The sequence below is a fragment of the Castor canadensis genome, chromosome 8, assembly GCF_047511655.1.
Source record: "Castor canadensis chromosome 8, mCasCan1.hap1v2, whole genome shotgun sequence".
In the NCBI taxonomy this organism is placed as follows: domain Eukaryota; kingdom Metazoa; phylum Chordata; class Mammalia; order Rodentia; family Castoridae; genus Castor; species Castor canadensis.
This window is the reverse complement of record NC_133393.1, coordinates 141,119,074-141,137,715: the sequence shown is the minus strand read 5'-3', so window position 1 is coordinate 141,137,715 and position 18,642 is coordinate 141,119,074. Positions and strand designations below refer to the sequence as shown.

Sequence of the window (18,642 nt, the reverse complement as noted above, 5' to 3'; positions counted from 1 at the left end):
TTCTTTTCTTGTGTGGTGGTGGTGATCGAACCCAGGACCTGGCACATGTGCTTTACCACTGAGTTACTTCCCAGGCTACCCCCAGTGCTTATTTAGCCACATCTTTATTTATTTATTTATTGCATACAAAAATTTCAGGTTTTCATTTATTAAAAACAAAGCAATATAAGTTCTGTTGAAGTAACCATATGTACATCAACATATTTACATTTATGGAAAATAGAAATAATCAACAGCCTCAAATTTCTCTATTTTTATGACTAAATTTACCTTTTTCAGATTTTTTTTTGTTAAAAATAGTTTTATTTAATTTAAAACTTAGGTCAATGTGTTTTTCTGCTTTTGTTAATAGTCAAAATACTTAGTAAAAATGACAAGGTTGCACCAGCTATGAAATAACATTTACAGTTTTCTAGATATGTAGTAGGAAAATATATAAGGAATTATTCCCCATAAGAAGTATAAATTCACCTTCTATTGATCATATGAATATCGAAAACTATCCTGACTTAAAAGAAGCTTCTATAAAATATCGTAATAGACATTATTTGTTTTCCAAATGTTATGTATAAGTAAATAATATTACTGTCTCAATTAAACAGTAATATCAGTAATCTTAGCAAAAATGTTGTGTATATATGGTAAGGTAGTCCTTGGCCTGTAGTCAATTTTCCAAGTTTGATCTCCATTAAAATGCTCTCTAAAACTGATAAGAACTACCACACCAAAGTAAAAAGATGAGGTAAGCATATACTTTTAAGAAAGTACTCGAAACTTCATACTCAACTATTCCCCAATGCTTAGGCTCTAGAATAATGCTTTGAAAGGTCCTCCCCAGTGACGACAATGATTACATATATTTGAGCCATATAAAAGTTTCGTAGTCTTCTGAGTAGGTAATGATATTCTTTTCTGTTATTACAAAGTGATCATGACTTTTGCCAAAAGTATTATTCCAGTGTGGGTTTACAGGAGGCACCATGGCACAGTAAGAGCAGCTACAGGGCCATTCAAAACCGCCATGCTATAGCCCACGTGGAAAGAATGTCCAGTGAGTTTCTTGAACCCAGCAGGAGGAAACATTCCTGGTTCAAAAGAATCGAAATAAGTCACTGTCCAAGAAAAGCTGCAGCAGGAGAATCCAGCAGTTAGGGATCCTAACAGCCCAGTGTCTACATCCTCTTCATTCTTCCAATTTTCAGCGTTCAACTCTTTAACGACCAGGTAGGCGATGGCGAGGAGGAAAGCCAGGAGGGCGGCGAACAGCAGCGAACACAAAATAGAGAGGAGCTGGACGGGCCACCGCCGAGCCTGGGCCCGGCTGCCTGCGGCCACCGGAAAGACCCCGTTGCGCTTGTCGCGCAGCACTGGCGACCCGTCCCAGTCCCAGTCCATCAGCCTGCTCCAGGGCTCGGACGCCCATGCTCACCCGCCGAAAACTCCGCGCTCAAGTCGCGGGCCGCCTGGTCACATCCCTCCTCTTCATCCACTTCGCCCTCACCCCACCTGTCCCCCTGACTGAAGGCGGAATACATAGGGCGAGAGAGAGGAGCTGAAGTAACCAGGTGGCGACGACGTGGGGGCCAAACTTGTCCCGCTCTCCACTAGGCACATCTTTAGTGGCATGAGTTTTGGAAGGATTTCTCTTGTGAATTCTTTGAACCAGGATTTTAGGGGCAACTGACGTGATAAACATTTCTAAACTGCCCTTATGACCCAGTTCTGTATTTATTTGGAGCAGCCTCTTTGGGAGAAAACCAGAAATTTTTCATTTTTCTGATGAATGTAAGTTTTACTTTACTCAGCTGTCTTGGTGTTAGTGACAAAATGTGTGTTTTTGACACTTTTTGGCATGAAGTTAAAATGCTTAGTTCATAAAGCCTCTTACTTGGATGACCACCTCTTAACAGCATTTGTAAAATGTCACTTTGTGTTATTAAAATATTTCTCTGGTCTTTTCAGTTTAGAAAGCACTTTCATATCTGTTACTTCCACTCTCACAGTTCTTCTAGCACTAGACAGGCAGATACTGTATTTGTTTTATATATAAAGACACAAAGATTTGAAAGATATATGACATATCCAGAATCACACAGCTGGGATTTGACAGATCCATGTTTAGAGGCACAAATTTGATTTCCAGTTTGGGGCTTTTTTGTGGTCCTGTGTTCCACATCCTCTCTACTTTACACCCTAAACTGGAAACCAGAACATGAAACTTTAGCTATTTGGTGACCTTGGGAATATTATTTAACCTCCCTGAATCTTTATTTCTTCATTTGTGAAGTTAGCTAATAGTAGTTGTGAGGTTGTAATTAGTGTTGTAACCAAGATTCATATCCAGATGGTCTGGTTCTAGAGTCTGTGCTCTTAACCACTAGCTGTATTAACTTTTGCAATCATATGTGGTGGCATACACCTATAATCCCAGCCCTCAGGAGGTAGAGGCAAGAGGATTTATGAGTTCCAGCCAAGCCTAGGCTACATGGTAAGCTCAAGACCAGCCTGAGCTACTTAGTGAAACCCTGTCTCATAAAAATCAAGGTCTGGCTGGGCACCAGTGGCTCATGCCTGTAATCCCAACTACTTAGGCAGAGATCAGGAGGATCGCGGTTCAAAGTCAGCCCGGGCAAATAGTTTTGAGACCCTATCTTGAAAAAAACCCATCACAAAAAAGGGCTGGTGGAGTGGCTAGCAGTAAGAGTGCCTGCTGAGCAAGTGTCAGGCTCTGACTTCAAACCCTAGTGCCACCAAAATAAATAAATAAATAATCAAGGGCTGGGGACGTAGATTAGTGGTAGTGTGGGGATTAGTTTAGTAGTAGAGTTCTTGTCTGGCCCTGGGTTCAGTCTCTACCAAGGCAAAAAAAAAAAAAGTGATAAAGTGAAACTTATGTTTCAGGGTTATATAGCATGGTGGATATATATTGGGATGTAGTGACTGTCAGCTGTCACCTTAACTCCTATTGAATCTTCTAAAGTAACTTGAAGCTTCAAATCTCAGGGGCTGGTGGAGTAGCTCACATGCTAGAGCACCTGCCTAGCAAGCATGAGGCCCTGAGTTCAAACCCCAGTACCACCAAACAAAACAGAGCTACAAAAAACCCAAACATAGGATTTTTAGAGATGGCTTTTGTTGTAAAGTATTAAGAGTGTCAGAAATATTTATTTTTATGTTTCCACAGCACTGGGAGGTGTTCAAAAATGTAACCGAAGTTTTCATTTTAGTTCCTGCACTTCTTGGTCTTAAAGGGAACTTGGAAATGACATTGGCATCCAGACTGTCCACCGCAGTAAGTTTTTTCCTGCCTCAAGTTACTGTATCACATGTCCTATTTATTTCCAGAAGAACTTGTGTCAGGAAAAGATTGTTTTCCTCTGTCTGTCTGTAAGTTTCTGGACCTCAGAGCTCTGCTCAGTAGTTTTGACTGACTTGATACCCTGAGAGTTCTCAGTTGTCTAATCTGAGAATTATTGACCTTCCTTTAGGCCAAGAAGAAATAATGTACTTGCCCTTTGATGCCAGGACATTCTAGCAGTTATTATCAGTGTTTAAGACACAAAGTAAGTCAGATACTGAGATTCTTTATGGTTCTGTGGTTGTTTGCGTAGTAGTTAAACTTTTTGTGATTGTAAGTGTAAAACATGCTTTTTGTGAAATACAGAAAAGAGGAAAAAAAGTATAAAGAAGAAAATACAAAATTACCTATACTTCTCTACTTAGACATAACTGCTGTTAATATTTTGGTATAGATTCTTCTGTATTGGCTGGGACGTTACTCAGGGGTAGATTGCTTGCCTATTATGTGCAAGGCTCTGGGTTCTATCACCAGCACTACCAAAAAAAAGATTCTTCTATACTTGACTATCTATACCTTTATATGGTTAGGTATATCATGCATATAGATACTCTGAAAAAGAACTAGAATCCTGTATCTTCTCATTTATGAACTGTGGTTTCCATTTCAAAATATATCATGATTATATTCCATATAAATAAATATAGGTCCCTGTCATTATTTTTATTGGCTATGTACTTTTATGTTGTATAACTACCACAGTTTCAATTCATTATCCATTATTGAATATATAAGCTCTTATTATAAACAATATTGTGATGAATATTCTTATAAGTACATTTTTATTCCTTTCGCATTTCTTTAGGATTGTAAATTACTGTTCAGAAAAAAATCTATACTTTTAAGTCTTCAATACATATAGCTAAATTGTCACTTAAAAGTTTAAGATCATAACATTTTTTAAAATACTGCCACTAGCAGGGTTCTGAGTTATTTTTAGAAGCTCAACAGTATATCATTACATATCACTATAACATTCTTTTGGGATTCACATTGTAGAACCAAATTCTACAAGCCACAGAGCTAGTGAGGTCACTTCACAAGTTAACTAGGCCATCAGGTAGTCTGACTAGTTGCCATACCTTTAGTACATACAGTTTTGCTTTTTCTTTAAAGAAGCTAGAGCAGTGAATCCATCTATGAGCTAGGAAAAAAATGTTTGTGTATCTAAGGGTAACCAAGAAGTGGAAGTTGAACAACTGCTCTGCCTGTGGCAGCACTTACCTCTTCTCTCCCATCCCTCTACCTCTCAGACAACTGTGAGTTCTTGCCTCAAGGTTTCTTGAATAAAACAGATACTTAGAAAGGAAATGCATCACATAATGTTTTATTAGCATCTTTGCCGGGGTCTCTGAGCTGCATAGGGCCACACACCTAGATTTATATTGATTCTAGATTTCAGGAGTGAAAAGCTTATTCAAACTAGGGAAAATTATATGACAGAAGAAATTTTGAAATTGCTTTGTAGGATATTTCTGCAGGTTATTAAAACTAGATGGAGCTGGTGTGGTGTTGGATGCCTGTAATCCCAGCATTTGAGAGGCTAAAGCAGGAGAATTGCAAGTTCAAGGCCAAACTGGGCTATGTGGTGAGACCCTGTGTTAAAGCAAAACAAAAAACCCAAAACCACCAACAACAACCTCAAAGCCAAGATGGAAGAGAAGTTGTACATTTTAAAAGGTGGCTCGAACAAGAGTCTTAATATTATACCCGACAGGTAACAGTGCCAGCACAAAAGGTCTTACTAACTAATAACCAGTCCTTGCTTGTAGAGAAAGCTGTTCTTTTACTAGAACCTTCTGAAATAACCAAATGGGTACACCTTGAGGAGCAGAGGTATTTCTTATATGAGGTCTGCCAATTCAATACTGTCAGTCTACTCTTGAGAAGATAGTAAAATTGGCATGGATGCAGTAAAAGCTGACACACATCTCAGTAGTAAGGTGCTTGCCTGGCATATGCAAGGCCCTGGGTTCAACCCCCAGCACTACAAAAAAACAAAACAAGCAAACTAACAACAACAACAACAAAACAGACAAGTCGATGGAAATCAATTACTTGTTTTGGTATCTTAAAATCCAGTTCCATTCCTCCATTATCACACTTTTAGATCCAAGGTTTAAGGGTGTATTTTTCTTAAGTGATACTAGAAAGCAATAAGTGCATTAAAATATCAAAATAAAAAATAAGTTAGAGCAGCAGTCTTAGACTTGTCTGAAAATATTTAGAGAACATCATCACCAAACAGTTTACAGAGCTTCAGCTTAAGTAATCGTCTCAATAATTATCACTAGTAACCAAATTTTCAACCCTAGAAATTGAATAGGAGAGAAGCCTTTCATAATTTGTGTAGGAAAGACAGTCTAATAATTAGGTAGTACCATGATTCTCAGCAGCATTAGGGCTGGCGGAGTACCCCAAAATAATCTTCATTCTCTAATGACTTCTTTGGAAGTATGTAGTATTATACAGTGTAGTAACCTCAGGATCAATCCAGCAACTCTCAGTGCTAAGAAATTATTTCTAAAAGAAACCTTAGGAATGAGGTTGGGGGCATTGCTCAAGCAGTAGAGTGGTTGCTGGATTCAATCCCCAGCATTGCAAAAAACAAAAACAATGGAACGGTGATGAAATATTTAAAATTTAATTTCATATTTATTCTTTATCCCAGTAATTCATTACTGAATAGTGACATTTAGTGACAATTGAACATTTATTTAATTTAATTAATTTATTTTTGCAGTGCCAGGATCGAATCCAGGGCATGCCAGGCAAGCATTCCGACACTAAGCTACATCCCCAGCCCTGAATGTTGATTTTAATACTTCATCCACCTAGAATGCACACCAAGTATACCTTTAGCTGTTTACTTTTAAGAAGAAAAAAACAAAAACATATGTGGCTTCATTGAAGTTCTGAGAAATATTGAAATTATACACGTGGTCTATCTGCCATCTTTTCTCACTTCCCACTCATAAGGACTAGGGAGCTCACCTAGGTAGAACTCAATGCAAGAGCTTCTTGGCAGGAGAGGAGAATAAAGAAGAGGTTTAGAAAAACCCAAAGTGGCAGCTTTTAGGGAAAAAAAAAAGTTACTAGAATGGGAGTTAAAAGGTGACTTTAGTTTCACTTGTTGAAAGATGAACTTTGTTCTGATAAATATAGTTAAGCATACAAGCATTTAAGCAACTTCATAACTTTTCCAGGAAAAATGAAGTTTTGGCTACTTTACCTCAAAGAAAATATTTCCAAAAGCATTCACTTTTTGAACATTATCCAGTATTTGTTAAGGTTCAAATAATAGACAAAATATACCAGTCCACTTAGAAACAGGCCATGGGCTACAGGCAATCTGGTTAAAAATACATACTGCAGGTGAAATTCATATATTATCATTCTTTCTAATAAAGGTAAATCTAATCCTAATTTTTTAAACTTTGTTGTGGTGCCTATATTTTGTGCCAGTTTCAAATGCCTGCTTATGTATGTAATGTTTTGTTGACATTTAAGAAAGAGGAGCTCCAGAGGTGATTAGAGACTCGCGCAAGGGCAAGGAAGGAGTTTGTCACTGAGGTCCCTACTGCAGGTAACCTGACTGGGCCTTTCTTTGGGGAGGTAAGGCTGGAGTTTACAAGATGATATGCCAGCCATAAACTGAATAAAGTAAGAGTATAAGGCTTTGAGGGTCTTTGAGATAGAAATGTCAGGACTGTTGTGGCTCTGTTAGACAGCTCTCCAAGTGTGGCGTCCTGCAGCAAGGCCAGCAACTTGTTAGCAGTGCAGATTCTTAGGCCTGCCCCTAAGCTACTGAATCAGGATGTGGGGGGAGGGGACTCTGCAATCTATTTTTTTAGTAAGCTCTCTAGATGATTCTGATAGACATTGAAATTTGAGAAGCATTGTGTTAGATGAACAGCAGTGGAAGTCCAGAGGACTGATACCAAAGAGGCAGGGGGAGAATCCTAGGAGATGAGGTCAGAGGTCAGAGAGCTAGCCTGCTGATAAAGGATCTTGTGTGCTACAGTAAGGACTTGGGCTCCTTTCTGAGATGGGAGCCATTGGAAGGTTTTGAGCAGAGGAATGATGTGACCTGATGGTCATTTTGGGTTTTTTTGGCAGTAATGGGGTTTGAACTCAGGCCCTAACTGCTTGCTAGACAAGAGCTCTGCCATTTGAGCCACACCCCCAGCTCTTTTTGGATAGGGTCTCTCTCACACTTTTGCCAGGCCAGCCTGGACCACAATCCTGTCTATGCTCCCGTGTAAGCTGGTATGACAGGCATGAGTCACCACAACCAATTGATTGGTACTCTCAGATTGGGGTCTCAGTAATTCCCCTCCACTCCCACTGGTCTCAAAAACCACACCTCTCCCAGTCTTTTGAGGAGCTGGGGTCATAGGAGTGAGTCACTGCTCCTGACCAGCTTAGTCATTTCCTGATGGCAAAAATCCCCCAAAGCCTCCTCTTCAGCAGATTTGTTACTGACACTCTCTACTTGAAATTTCCATGACCCTCGGCTTTAGGGCCTCACTCTTATTTCCCACTTCTTCCATGGTCTTTTCTTTGTCTACTGTCTTGCTTTCTTTTTCTCTGCTCATCCTTTCAGTTTGAGGTTTTAGTGCTTGTTCCACATGTTTGCTCTCAGTCACGTATGTGTTTCACTGCTGCTGCTGATTGGTAACTCTCCGATCCCAATCTCCAATTTCCTGACTCCCAGAGCTGAATTTTCAATTGTTTGCTGGATACTACCTACTACTAAAGCCATTGTTTTCTCTTATTCAGCCATGTTTTTTTCCTGTATTTCCTACTAGTTTATTTACCATTATCAGTTGCCATGTCCCTTCTCACTCTCCATCCAGTTACTCTCTAGGCTGCCAGACTATCGCTATGAAGTCCCTCTTTCTTTTTTCTTATGCCCCACTTGCCATTGCCTTAATTTAGTTGCCCATTCTCTCTAGTTTGGACTACTCTGGCAGATTTTTAACTTTGCTTCCTGGTTCCATGGAGAAGGGTGAATGAGTATGACTTTTTAAAACTTAAAATAAGCATTATTTGAAAGCTGGCCTTTTCATTTCTAGGCCAGAAAATACTTCTTTAAAAAATCTTACAGTTTTTGTATGAAGTATTTATTTTTACTTGTAAAAGTAAGAGAAAAATTATTATAGCTATAGAAGGTCAATCTCAGGTTACTTTAATCTTTTTGTTCCACTAACGTGTCTTTACTCATTTTTCTGATTATCTGCAGGAGAATCAGAATAAGTGAGTTTATGGGGTTATCGAGGGCTCCTCAGTAAGGATAAAGATACTGAGATAGTCCACTCATTCAAGTTACTGTCCTCAAAGCTTGTTACTCTACAAAACTCAGGCTAAATGTTCACAGATAGAAGATAGTTCAATAAAATAGGTTTCCTGTTTTATTAGAAAATTAGACAATGATGAATCTAAATCAACTTTAACTTGCCCTCTGGAGGCAATATTTATTTAAATATGAAGGTGTTTTTCTTAGGTAAAGGTATTTAACTTATTCAAATTAAAAATTATTCATTTTCCTGGATTTTTATCTTTTCAACAGTATGTATATAAAATTATGTCCATATTATTATGGATACATGACAATAGTATATAATTGGAAAATAAGCTACATATAATGATTCCATAAATTGTAGACTTTAACTTCTATTATCTGAAGTCTAAAATTTTCTGCTTCTGAATGATAGATATGAAAGAGTCAAAAATGGTGTTCACTGTCCTAAAGACTATATTTATATAGTCTTTTTGTGGAAGCAAATTGCCTAGAATAAATTAACTAGCACTTTTCTGTTCTAGGCAAAACTGATTTCTGTTCCTCAGATCTCTTCTCAGAGAACTCTTCATTCTCTGAAGTTATTTTGTAATACTCTACTTTTCTAATTTATTAGTTAAAAACTATTTTTTGAGCCCTTTCTATATGGCGAGCACTGCTCCATGTTCTAGAGAATTGGTGATAAAACAGAGACTGTTCCTTGGCTTCCTTGTGCTAACATTCCTGTGGAGAGACATGAAACAAAACCTCTTCCCCTAAAATTTTATGTTGGAATTCCAACTCAAATTGTAAAACTTCTAAGGTAAAGAAAAGTTAAAGTCCAAATACTAAAAATGTTAATAACCATAGCATTATTTAGATATAATTATGGTTACAGTATTATTTCCTAAATTTGGCATAATTCTGAAGCTAGAGCCCAGTCTGTCCATGGTTAAAACTACATTTTAGCCATGATTCAAGTCGTGTGCAAATGAATGATTTTCTTAAATCTTGACTTTTTGGTTAGTAATTCTTCAAATTGCATTAGTTTTATGATAAGGGATGAAATGCAGCAGCTCAAAATTATGCATTTATTCTAATTGGGCCTCAGTACACAAAATTTGGCATTTTACGGTGACACCTGATATTAGTTGTAAAACAACATCAGCAAATGGTGGATAACAGTAACAAGTCCACTTGTTCTTGGAAGACAGTTAAATCAAAAAAATTTTTCTTTACATCTCAGTCAAGTTGAATATTAGATGCAAGACTAGTAGTGAGTTAAGAATTATATTCAAAATGTGATGTGCATTTATCAGATTTACTAAAGATTTATTTTGTACTTTAAGACTTTATGTGCTGTTTGAACAGAAAGATATCATATAGATTATTCAGTGATCATTCACCTTCACAGGTAAATGTTGGGAAGATGGACTCACCCATTGAAAAGTGGAACCTAATAATTGGCAACTTGGCTTTAAAGCAGGTAAGTGACACACAGATTATTTACAGATCTTGAGTTTACAGATCATGGGTGTTACCTGTAAGAATAGAGTAAATTAATACCCAGCACCATAAACAGAACAGAACAAACAAACAAACAAAATGAGACCAAAAAGACCAGTAGGGTATCATAAATACAACATAAAAATAAAAAATTAAAAATATATTTGATTTTATATTTTAAATGCCCTGAACTCTTATGAAGTAATATGTGTTATAGTCATACTTATTTGTCAAATCATTCTAATAATTTCCATCTCAGCTTTTAATATTCCATCCATTCCTAGTCTTCCCACTTTCTTTGTCACCCTTTCTTCCTGCACTTGCTGGTCAGGATGGTTGCCAGAATTGACTGGGGATTTGCTGATCCTAGTAGCCATAGCCCAATGCCTGTGTCTTTGCCTTACTCCACTAAGGATGTGTGAAGAACTGGGAACCCCAAGCAGACCTATCAAGACACCGCTGGTGCCAGCAAGTGAGGCAGCAGTTGGTTGGAGCTATTACCAATAGACAAAAGCAAGAGGAGAAGGAGGAGGACTGTGGGTAGGGTTTGGGAGGCTGTTCTCTTCCAGAGGCTTTGCCTGCTAAAGCTTGAGAAGGAGAAGGTGAGTGTTGGGTGCTTGCTAAATACAGATTCCTAGACCCCATTCCACACCAGACCAGGGTAGTTTGAGAACACACTATCTTAACCAGTGTTAAAATTAAAATATAGTAGCTTCTTTAAAAGGTAATGTAGCTCAGTTAACTCATGTACTTTCTTCTGACTTCTTGTATATAATGTTTACATAATAAAAAAATTTAAATGTTTTTAAAATTACTAATTCCTTTGGATTTTATAAAAAATATTTTCAGGTTCAGGCAACAGTAGTTGGTTTTCTAGCAGCTGTGGCAGCAATTATATTGGGCTGGATTCCAGAAGGAAAATATTACCTCAGTCATTCCATACTTTTGTGCTCTAGCAGTGTGGTAACTGCCTTCATTGCCTCTCTTCTGCAGGGTGAGTGAGTTTGTAAATGTCTGCTCTGCAGTCCTTTTTTTTTAAGTGATTTACTTCTTAAGATGATGACTTTTTCTTGAAATGATACTTGTTATTGATGAAAACAACAAAAAAGTTATCAGACTTCAAAATATCTTATTTCAGATATATTTATATTCCATTATAAGACTGAAGAATAGGGTTTTTGAAGCTGACTCCTGGTTTTAGATACTCTGGAATAGTTTCCCAACAAGATCAGGATAATATGCTAGACATTTATTTGCTTCTGTAAATTGAATTAATTGTGCAACTCCTTTCTGGAAATCATGCAGGGAACTTACTGGCTTGTCACTTGAGTAACAAGGCTTCCAGGAATTCAGAATTTTAAAAGTAATTCCTCTATTAAAAAATTTTAAAGTTTCATATCTAAAGAACCTCCAAAGCTCCCAAATGTCTTCACTGTTTCTGTGGCAATACAAACATACCTTTATGCTTAAAGCAGCCTATTGTTGGCTGTTGAATGTTGAAGAACAGAAGTTTAAAAATATCTGTATTAGAACTTAGTTGAATTATCTTCTTTTTCTTCTTCTCCTTTTTTTTTTGAGGCAGGGTCTTGCTATGCAGCCCAGAGACTGGCCTCTTTAACTCCTTATCTACTGCATTAGCGTCTCAGATGCTGGGATTACTGATGTGGGCCACCATGCATGTCTATCTTTCTTTATATACACTAGACAACTAGCTTATCATGGAATCATAATCATAAAGACTTGGTTCTTATTATTTTGCAATTGCCATCTTCTCACCCTTTATCATCAGCAAAGTTAAAAAATGGCTAGACATGGTGGTACATGCCACCATGTAATCCCAGTTACTTGGGGAATGAAAATAGGAGGATTGTGGTTTGAGGCCAACCTAGGCAAAAGTTAGCAAGACCCTATTTCAAAAACAAGCAAAAAGGCTGGGGGAGTGGCTCAAGTGGTAGCACACTTGCCAACCATGCTCAAGACCCTGCATTCAGATCCCAGTACTGCAAAAAAAAAAAAAGTTAAAAGCCAAAGATTGCCATGTCAGGTGATATATATAGTGCAGGAAACAGTTTTTTTTTAGCTAGGTTCTAGTAATTTGGGGAATCATATCAAAATTTAAGACTTGAAGGGCTAGAGGCATGGCTCAAGTGGTAGAGCACTTGTCTACAAGTGTGAAGCCCTGAGTGCAAATCCAGTACTTCCTCCCCCCAAAAAAATTGATTTGACTTCTAAAATACTTTATAGCATTTTGGTTTTGTTTTAAAATATCAGAGATAGTTTCTTGTCTTTGCATGGAATTACTAGAATTGGATGGAACTAACTCTGGACAAAGCAGAATTGGATGGAACTAACTCTGGTAAAAGGAAAAAAGTTTTAGCATAAGCAGTCTATGTCTTTAGGCTCATTTATTTGTGTTCTTTCTGATTTTTGTTTATTTAAGAAATTTAAAATTTTCAGTCTAATAAGTATTTCAATTGCCTAAGATTTTCAAAACTGTCAAAAATTTTAATTTTAAAATATTATACATTTTTTAAAGCTTCTTCACTTTGAATAATGTGTGTTCTAGTTTTTTAGTAACTTGGTTTTTTAACCATCTTAATATATGTAGAGTAGATACTATAAACCACATTTTGTAGGTGAGAAAACTGATGCAGACAGATAAGGTGTCCAATTTTTATCAGCTTGTTAGTAGCAGAGTCAGAACTAAAACCCAGGTCTCCTGACTGCCAGTTCTTTCTGCTGGGCATGATCCATGCAATCTATTTGTTTTTAGCTATGGCACCATTATAGGACAACTTCCCACATAGATCTTTAAATGTGCTCATTTTGGAAAAAAAGATTTCTATATAATCACATCTTGTTGGATTGTTGGACTTTTTTCATATTTTCTGCTATTCTATCATTTTTTTTCACAATGATATTATGAAAAAATTACATTATATGTATATATATATATATACATATATACATATATTATGAAAAAGGTATGTTCAATGATTAAATGATTAAAAGACCTGCTGGAGTATAAGAGATGAGGTATTGTTTGACAAGATGAGAATTTTACTTTATATTGTGTTGGCTTTATATGGGGTACAGTAAAAAACACTGGTCTAAAATTACAAACTGTGTGACCTAGGCAGGAATTGAAGTGCAATGCCCCAGGACCTCAGTTTTATTATTCATAAAATGAGTATGCTAGAATAAAAACATTTATGGTCATTTTTATTCTAAAACTGTGGCGAGACCCTGTTTCCTTAGCCATATTTAGGTTTCAAATGATTTACAACTAGAACATAAATGAACTAAACATGTAAAGTTTTCTTTGTGCTGCATCCTCTTAATGAACGTGTTGGCATGAGAAAATTTATACAATTGGAAATGGATATAAATGTGATCATTTTTCTCCCATTTGTATGATTCAAGAAAATGAGGATAAAAAAAGGATTTAAAAGTGCAAGTACACTGTCACCTGTCACATCTTCATCTTTTGTTGTAGGTTTATAGACGGAAACTTTGGATTTAAAGAACGTTTTTTACAAAGACTATTTCTTATGTTCTGGGCTTAGTGTTCAAAATTTAATAGTTTTCCTCTTCTTAATACTTAACTTTTTAAATAATAAAACAAAGCAGGCATTTCTAGCCTCCATATCTAAACAAATCTTGGTCTTCTTCCCAGTTGCTACGCATATAAATATGATTCACCTTTCTTTGGTATTTTCATACTTCATTTAAGGATTAAAATTAAAATTAAAATCTTTGAGTCTATATACACAAATACATCTAAGGCATACACATTACTAAATTAAAATTTTAGCTTTGGGCTGGCAAAGTGGTTCAAGTGGTAGAATGCCTGCCTAGCAAGTATAAGTCCCTGAGTTCAAACCCCAGTGCCACCAAAAAACTGTAGCTTTAACATAATTTTACAGTAACTTGAAGATCTTTAAGTGTAACATTGAATTTCTCAGATCTGCTACCATTTCCACTTGAAATTTGCTGAAGGACATTCTGCCAAAGCATTACAGTAAAATGTTTTGTTTGCTTAATCAGTTTATCTAAACTTCTGTTGAAACTGATGTGCTGGTTGTCTAGCCTATATATTTCTATATTTGAGGGATTGATTTTTCTGAATCATAGCATCAAAAATAATGAACATTGTTTCTTCTAGGAATAATAATGGTTGGAGTTATTGTTGGCTCAAAGAAGACTGGTATAAATCCCGATAATGTTGCTACACCCATTGCTGCTAGTTTTGGTGATCTTATAACTCTCGCCATATTAGCTTGGATAAGTCAGGGTTTGTACTCCTGTCTTGGTAAGTTAACTTAAAACTAAATATAATATGTTATTTAGAGTCTTTGTAAATGTTGTTGCAGTAATGCTGTGGATGCATGGTGACCTTCATCTGAATTAGAACTAGTTTGTCTTACGTCTAGTATGTGTTATGGTTTTCACATATTTTCTCTCATAGAAAACTCTATAAGGGTTATCCCAATTTCAAATGAAAAGTCTGAGGACCATGAAAGTTACATATGCTACTCAGGTTTACATCATTGTTGGTAGAAAGATTAGACATAGGTCTGTCAGACAGTATGATTTTGGTACTTTCCTCAGAATGGGCAGCCAGTGAGGAGTTAGCCTCTAGTGTTTAAGTATTATTGAAGGTAAGAGTGTAAGGTTATGTTGGTATTTGAAATTTACCCATGGTAAGTTAGAAACCCATACTAATAAGTAGCCTCATGGCAATTAACAAAAAGGAGAAAAAAAAAAAAACACCCATGAAAATTAGCTTGAATGCTGTGTGAAGTTGGAGTCATCTTATACATGTTGTTCCTGATGAATAGTGATAGAATATTTATAGAATCTAGTGAATTGTTTTAATGCAAATTTGAATTATGGGATAATTATCAATATGATTATGATTTGTGAGCATAGGTTAAATGCTGAATGTTAGCTGTACTTTCATTTTTTTTTTTTTAGATGACAAAAAAAAGAAAAGAAAAGAAAAGAAAAATCAGAAACCCAGAGTAATAGTAGGAAAAATTAAGATAGCTTACAAGTCAGGCCCAGGCCAAAAGCAAACATTTTATTCATATGTCCTTGCATATTTCCTTGGGTTTTATACAGACTTATGGAATTCTTTAAAATAAATCTAAAGAATACTTAATTTGAAGAAGTGTCTCAGATATATGTCCTTGAGTAAAGGAAAGGCTTTATTTGACCTATCAAATGCAATAATTTTCTACAACTTTTGGAGCTATCAAGGAATGTGCCTTATTTTTTTTTTACTTATTAAACTCATGTATTCATAGGCAGACACTGGACAACTTGAACTCCTCACTTTGTAGGAACAGCCCGTTTACAGTCCTGGAGAAGAAAGCCTGTCATCAAAAGGCTGGATCCCTTGAAAGAAAGCTATGAGGCATGAGTGAGGTGTGCTCAGCGCCCCTCCGCATAGCCTTTCCAGTTAGAGAAGTCTCTCCCACTCCCATGCTAAGGAGAGATTAGAGGAAGAGAGCAGAAGAGGATGAAGGGCTTTTCCCCAACATTATTAAGATAGAAATTCTGTGGCTCTGCATAGAAGCATTGGAAGTTGGGGTGGGAAGAGAGGATTGGTAGTGGCTTGGAGATAGGTTCCTTTATACACATGAAAAAAGAAAAGTATACTGTTTGCAGACATGGGTACTTAATTACTGCTAAGTCATTTGTAATACATCTGAACTCTTTGCTAAATACTAAGGTGTCTTATCAGTTGAAGACACAGTAGTAAGAAAGTAAGAAAGACAATGCAGAAGAAAAAAAAAGAAAAACAATGCCATTGAAGTATTATTATAAATAACTATGGCAATTGTTATAATGACATAGACTAATTACTATGAAATTCTAGAAGTCAGATCAACATTAATATTGAACTGAGTTTTTAAATTTGATTTTTAAATAAAATTATTTATTAAAAACAAATAGGTGATATGTTCTCCTTATGAAAGATGAAATCATAATGTGTTGTCATCTGAAGCTTTCAGTATTTTGAGTGTTGTATAGTGAGTGACACATTAATACTTTAACTAAATCAAGAAAAAAGTAAAATGCAATGTTAGTATAATTTTGAAAAATAGTATTAAGTATTAATTAGGGTTTTCTAGGCCTTTACTTGTCTTCGGAAAGTTGGTCAAAGTAATTCAAGTTGAATTAACTAAAATAGGTCTTCTACATTTCATCAGTATTAGTGGTTTCTCCAGAGATTTTAGACAGGCTGCAGATCGATTCCATAGTTAATCTCACAGTTGAAGGCATGTCTCAATGCCATTGAGTTTGCAGTGCTAAAGCCTCAGTTTAGCACTAGGGGGCCTCAGAAGATCAGCACTTGGATACCTGGTATTTTTATTCTGAGTACAAAGATTAGGAACAGACACATTTAAATTCTAAAACCCTATTCATCTTGGAAACAAAGTTTAATTCCTAAACCATATTGAAACCACTTAGCAGACTTTAGAGATAAAAAGAGGGTTTCTTGGTAGCTGTAAGCTTTGGTTATAGAAGCTATTATTACATTGCTCAAAGAACTGGACATTAAGGAAAGTCTCATGTGATAAGTTCATCAAGAGGAGGAACAATTGTAAATGTAAGTGCATCCAATATTCGAGCACCTAAGTATATGCAGCAATTATTAACATGTCTCAAGGGAGAAAGAGACAACAGTTCAACAGTAATAGTAGAGGACTTCAGCACCACACTTTCAAAAGTGGGTAGATCATTCAGACAGAAAATGAGTAAAGGGACATTGGACTTGAACTACACATTTGTCCAAATGGACTGAACAGATATATACAAAATACTTCATTCAACAGCAGCAATAATCCATATTCTTCTCAAGGGTGCTTGTATTGGGGCATAAAACAAATCTTAATAAATTTACCAAGGTTAGAATCATATCAGGTATCTTTTCTGAAAAGATGATATGCAACTAGAAATCAAGAACAGGAGGAAAACAAGGTATTTATAAATATGTGGAAATTACCATGCCCCTGAACAACCAATGAATCAAAGAAGAAATCAAAAGGGAAATTAAAGAAATATCTTGAGACAAATGAAAATAGAAATACAATGTACCAAAACCCATGGGATGTAGCAAAAGCAGTTCTAAGGGGGAAGTTTGTAGTTTATGTTAAATGGCTGCATTAAAGAAGAAAGATCTTGCTGGGTGCCAGTGGCTCACACCTGTAATCCTACCTACTCAGGGGCAGCGATCTGGAGGATTGTGGTTTGAAGATATCCAGGGCAAACAGTTAGAAAGACCCTATCTTGAAAATACTCAACACAAAAAAGGGTTTGCAGAGAGGCTCAAGTGGTAAAGTACCTGCCTAGCAAGTGTGAGGCCTTTAGTTCAAACCCCAGTACCACCACAAAAAAAAAAAAAAAAAGGAAGATATCAATCTAATACCATACTAAAAAAACTGGAAAAAGAATAAACTAAATATAAAGTTAGGAGGAATGAAATAAGGCAGATAAGAGTAAAAATTTTTAGAGTAAAAGTAAGTCAAGTAGAAAAGCACAATAAATCAACAAAATAAAGAGTTGATTTTTTTGAAAGAATAAACAAAATTGACAAAGTCTTAGTGAGATTAACTAAGATAAAAAGGCAAAGAAAATCAGAAATGAAAGTTGAGATATAATGGATACCTCAGAAATAAAAGGGATAATAAGGGACTATACTGAGCAATTTTATGCCAAAAAAGTAGCATCAAGGAAATGAATAGATTTCTAGACACATACACCTAACTGAGATTGAATTGGGAAGAAATAAAAGACCTGAGTAGACCAACAAATACAGAGATTGAAGTAGTCATTTAAAAGCTCCCAGTACGATGGCTTTATAGCTGATCCACCATACTTTCAAAAAAGTGGTACCAACACTTCTTAAACTCTTTTGGGTGTGGGGGGAACTAAGGGAATGCTACCACATTCAGTGCATGACCAGCCTTGCCCTGATACCAAAGCTCAAGACACTGTAAGAAAACTATAGGCCAATAGCTCTGTTGGACATAGCTGCAAAAATCCTCAACAACATGCTAGCAAGCAGAATTTTGAAACTACATCACGAAGACTGTACATCACAAGCTTATTGGATTTATCTCTGGGGTACAAGTTTGGTTTAACATATGCAAATCAATCAGTGTGGCACACCAGACTAACAGAATGAAAGAGAAAAGCCATGTGATCATCTCAATAGATGCTGAAAAAGTTTTGACAAGGTTCAGTCTTTTTAAGAACTGCAAAATTTTATTTCTTTAAAAGTGCCTTTATTACAAAGTCAATATCTGGGAAGCCCTTTATCCCATCCAAAAGAGTTCATGAATATGGATAACATGGCACCTCTTTGATTTAAAAATATCATGTTGAAAATGTATAAAGATGCTATCCATACGCTTAGTCCTATTTCTAAGAGGCAGTGAAATCCTCCAGCAGCCAGAGCATCAGGAGTTAGTAAGGTTGCCACACC

At 36.3% G+C, this 18,642-nt stretch overlaps 1 protein-coding gene and 1 pseudogene across 4 annotated transcripts in view; one reads left to right on the top strand and one right to left on the bottom strand.

Annotated features, from left to right (window-relative positions):
* Nucleotides 1-18,642, top strand: part of Slc41a2 (solute carrier family 41 member 2) — a 120,979-nt gene that overhangs the window by 29,383 nt on the left and 72,954 nt on the right. For all 4 annotated transcript variants that reach the window (XM_074084273.1, XM_074084275.1, XM_074084272.1 and 1 more), the window contains 4 exons: nucleotides 3,185-3,292; nucleotides 10,054-10,125; nucleotides 10,995-11,139; nucleotides 14,311-14,457. In XM_074084273.1, the coding sequence (XP_073940374.1) occupies nucleotides 3,185-3,292; nucleotides 10,054-10,125; nucleotides 10,995-11,139; nucleotides 14,311-14,457 (472 nt within the window). The remainder of the gene's footprint in view (nucleotides 1-3,184; nucleotides 3,293-10,053; nucleotides 10,126-10,994; nucleotides 11,140-14,310; nucleotides 14,458-18,642) is intronic.
* On the bottom strand, nucleotides 871-2,116 carry LOC109702023 (ADP-ribosylation factor-like protein 6-interacting protein 6 pseudogene; annotated as a pseudogene).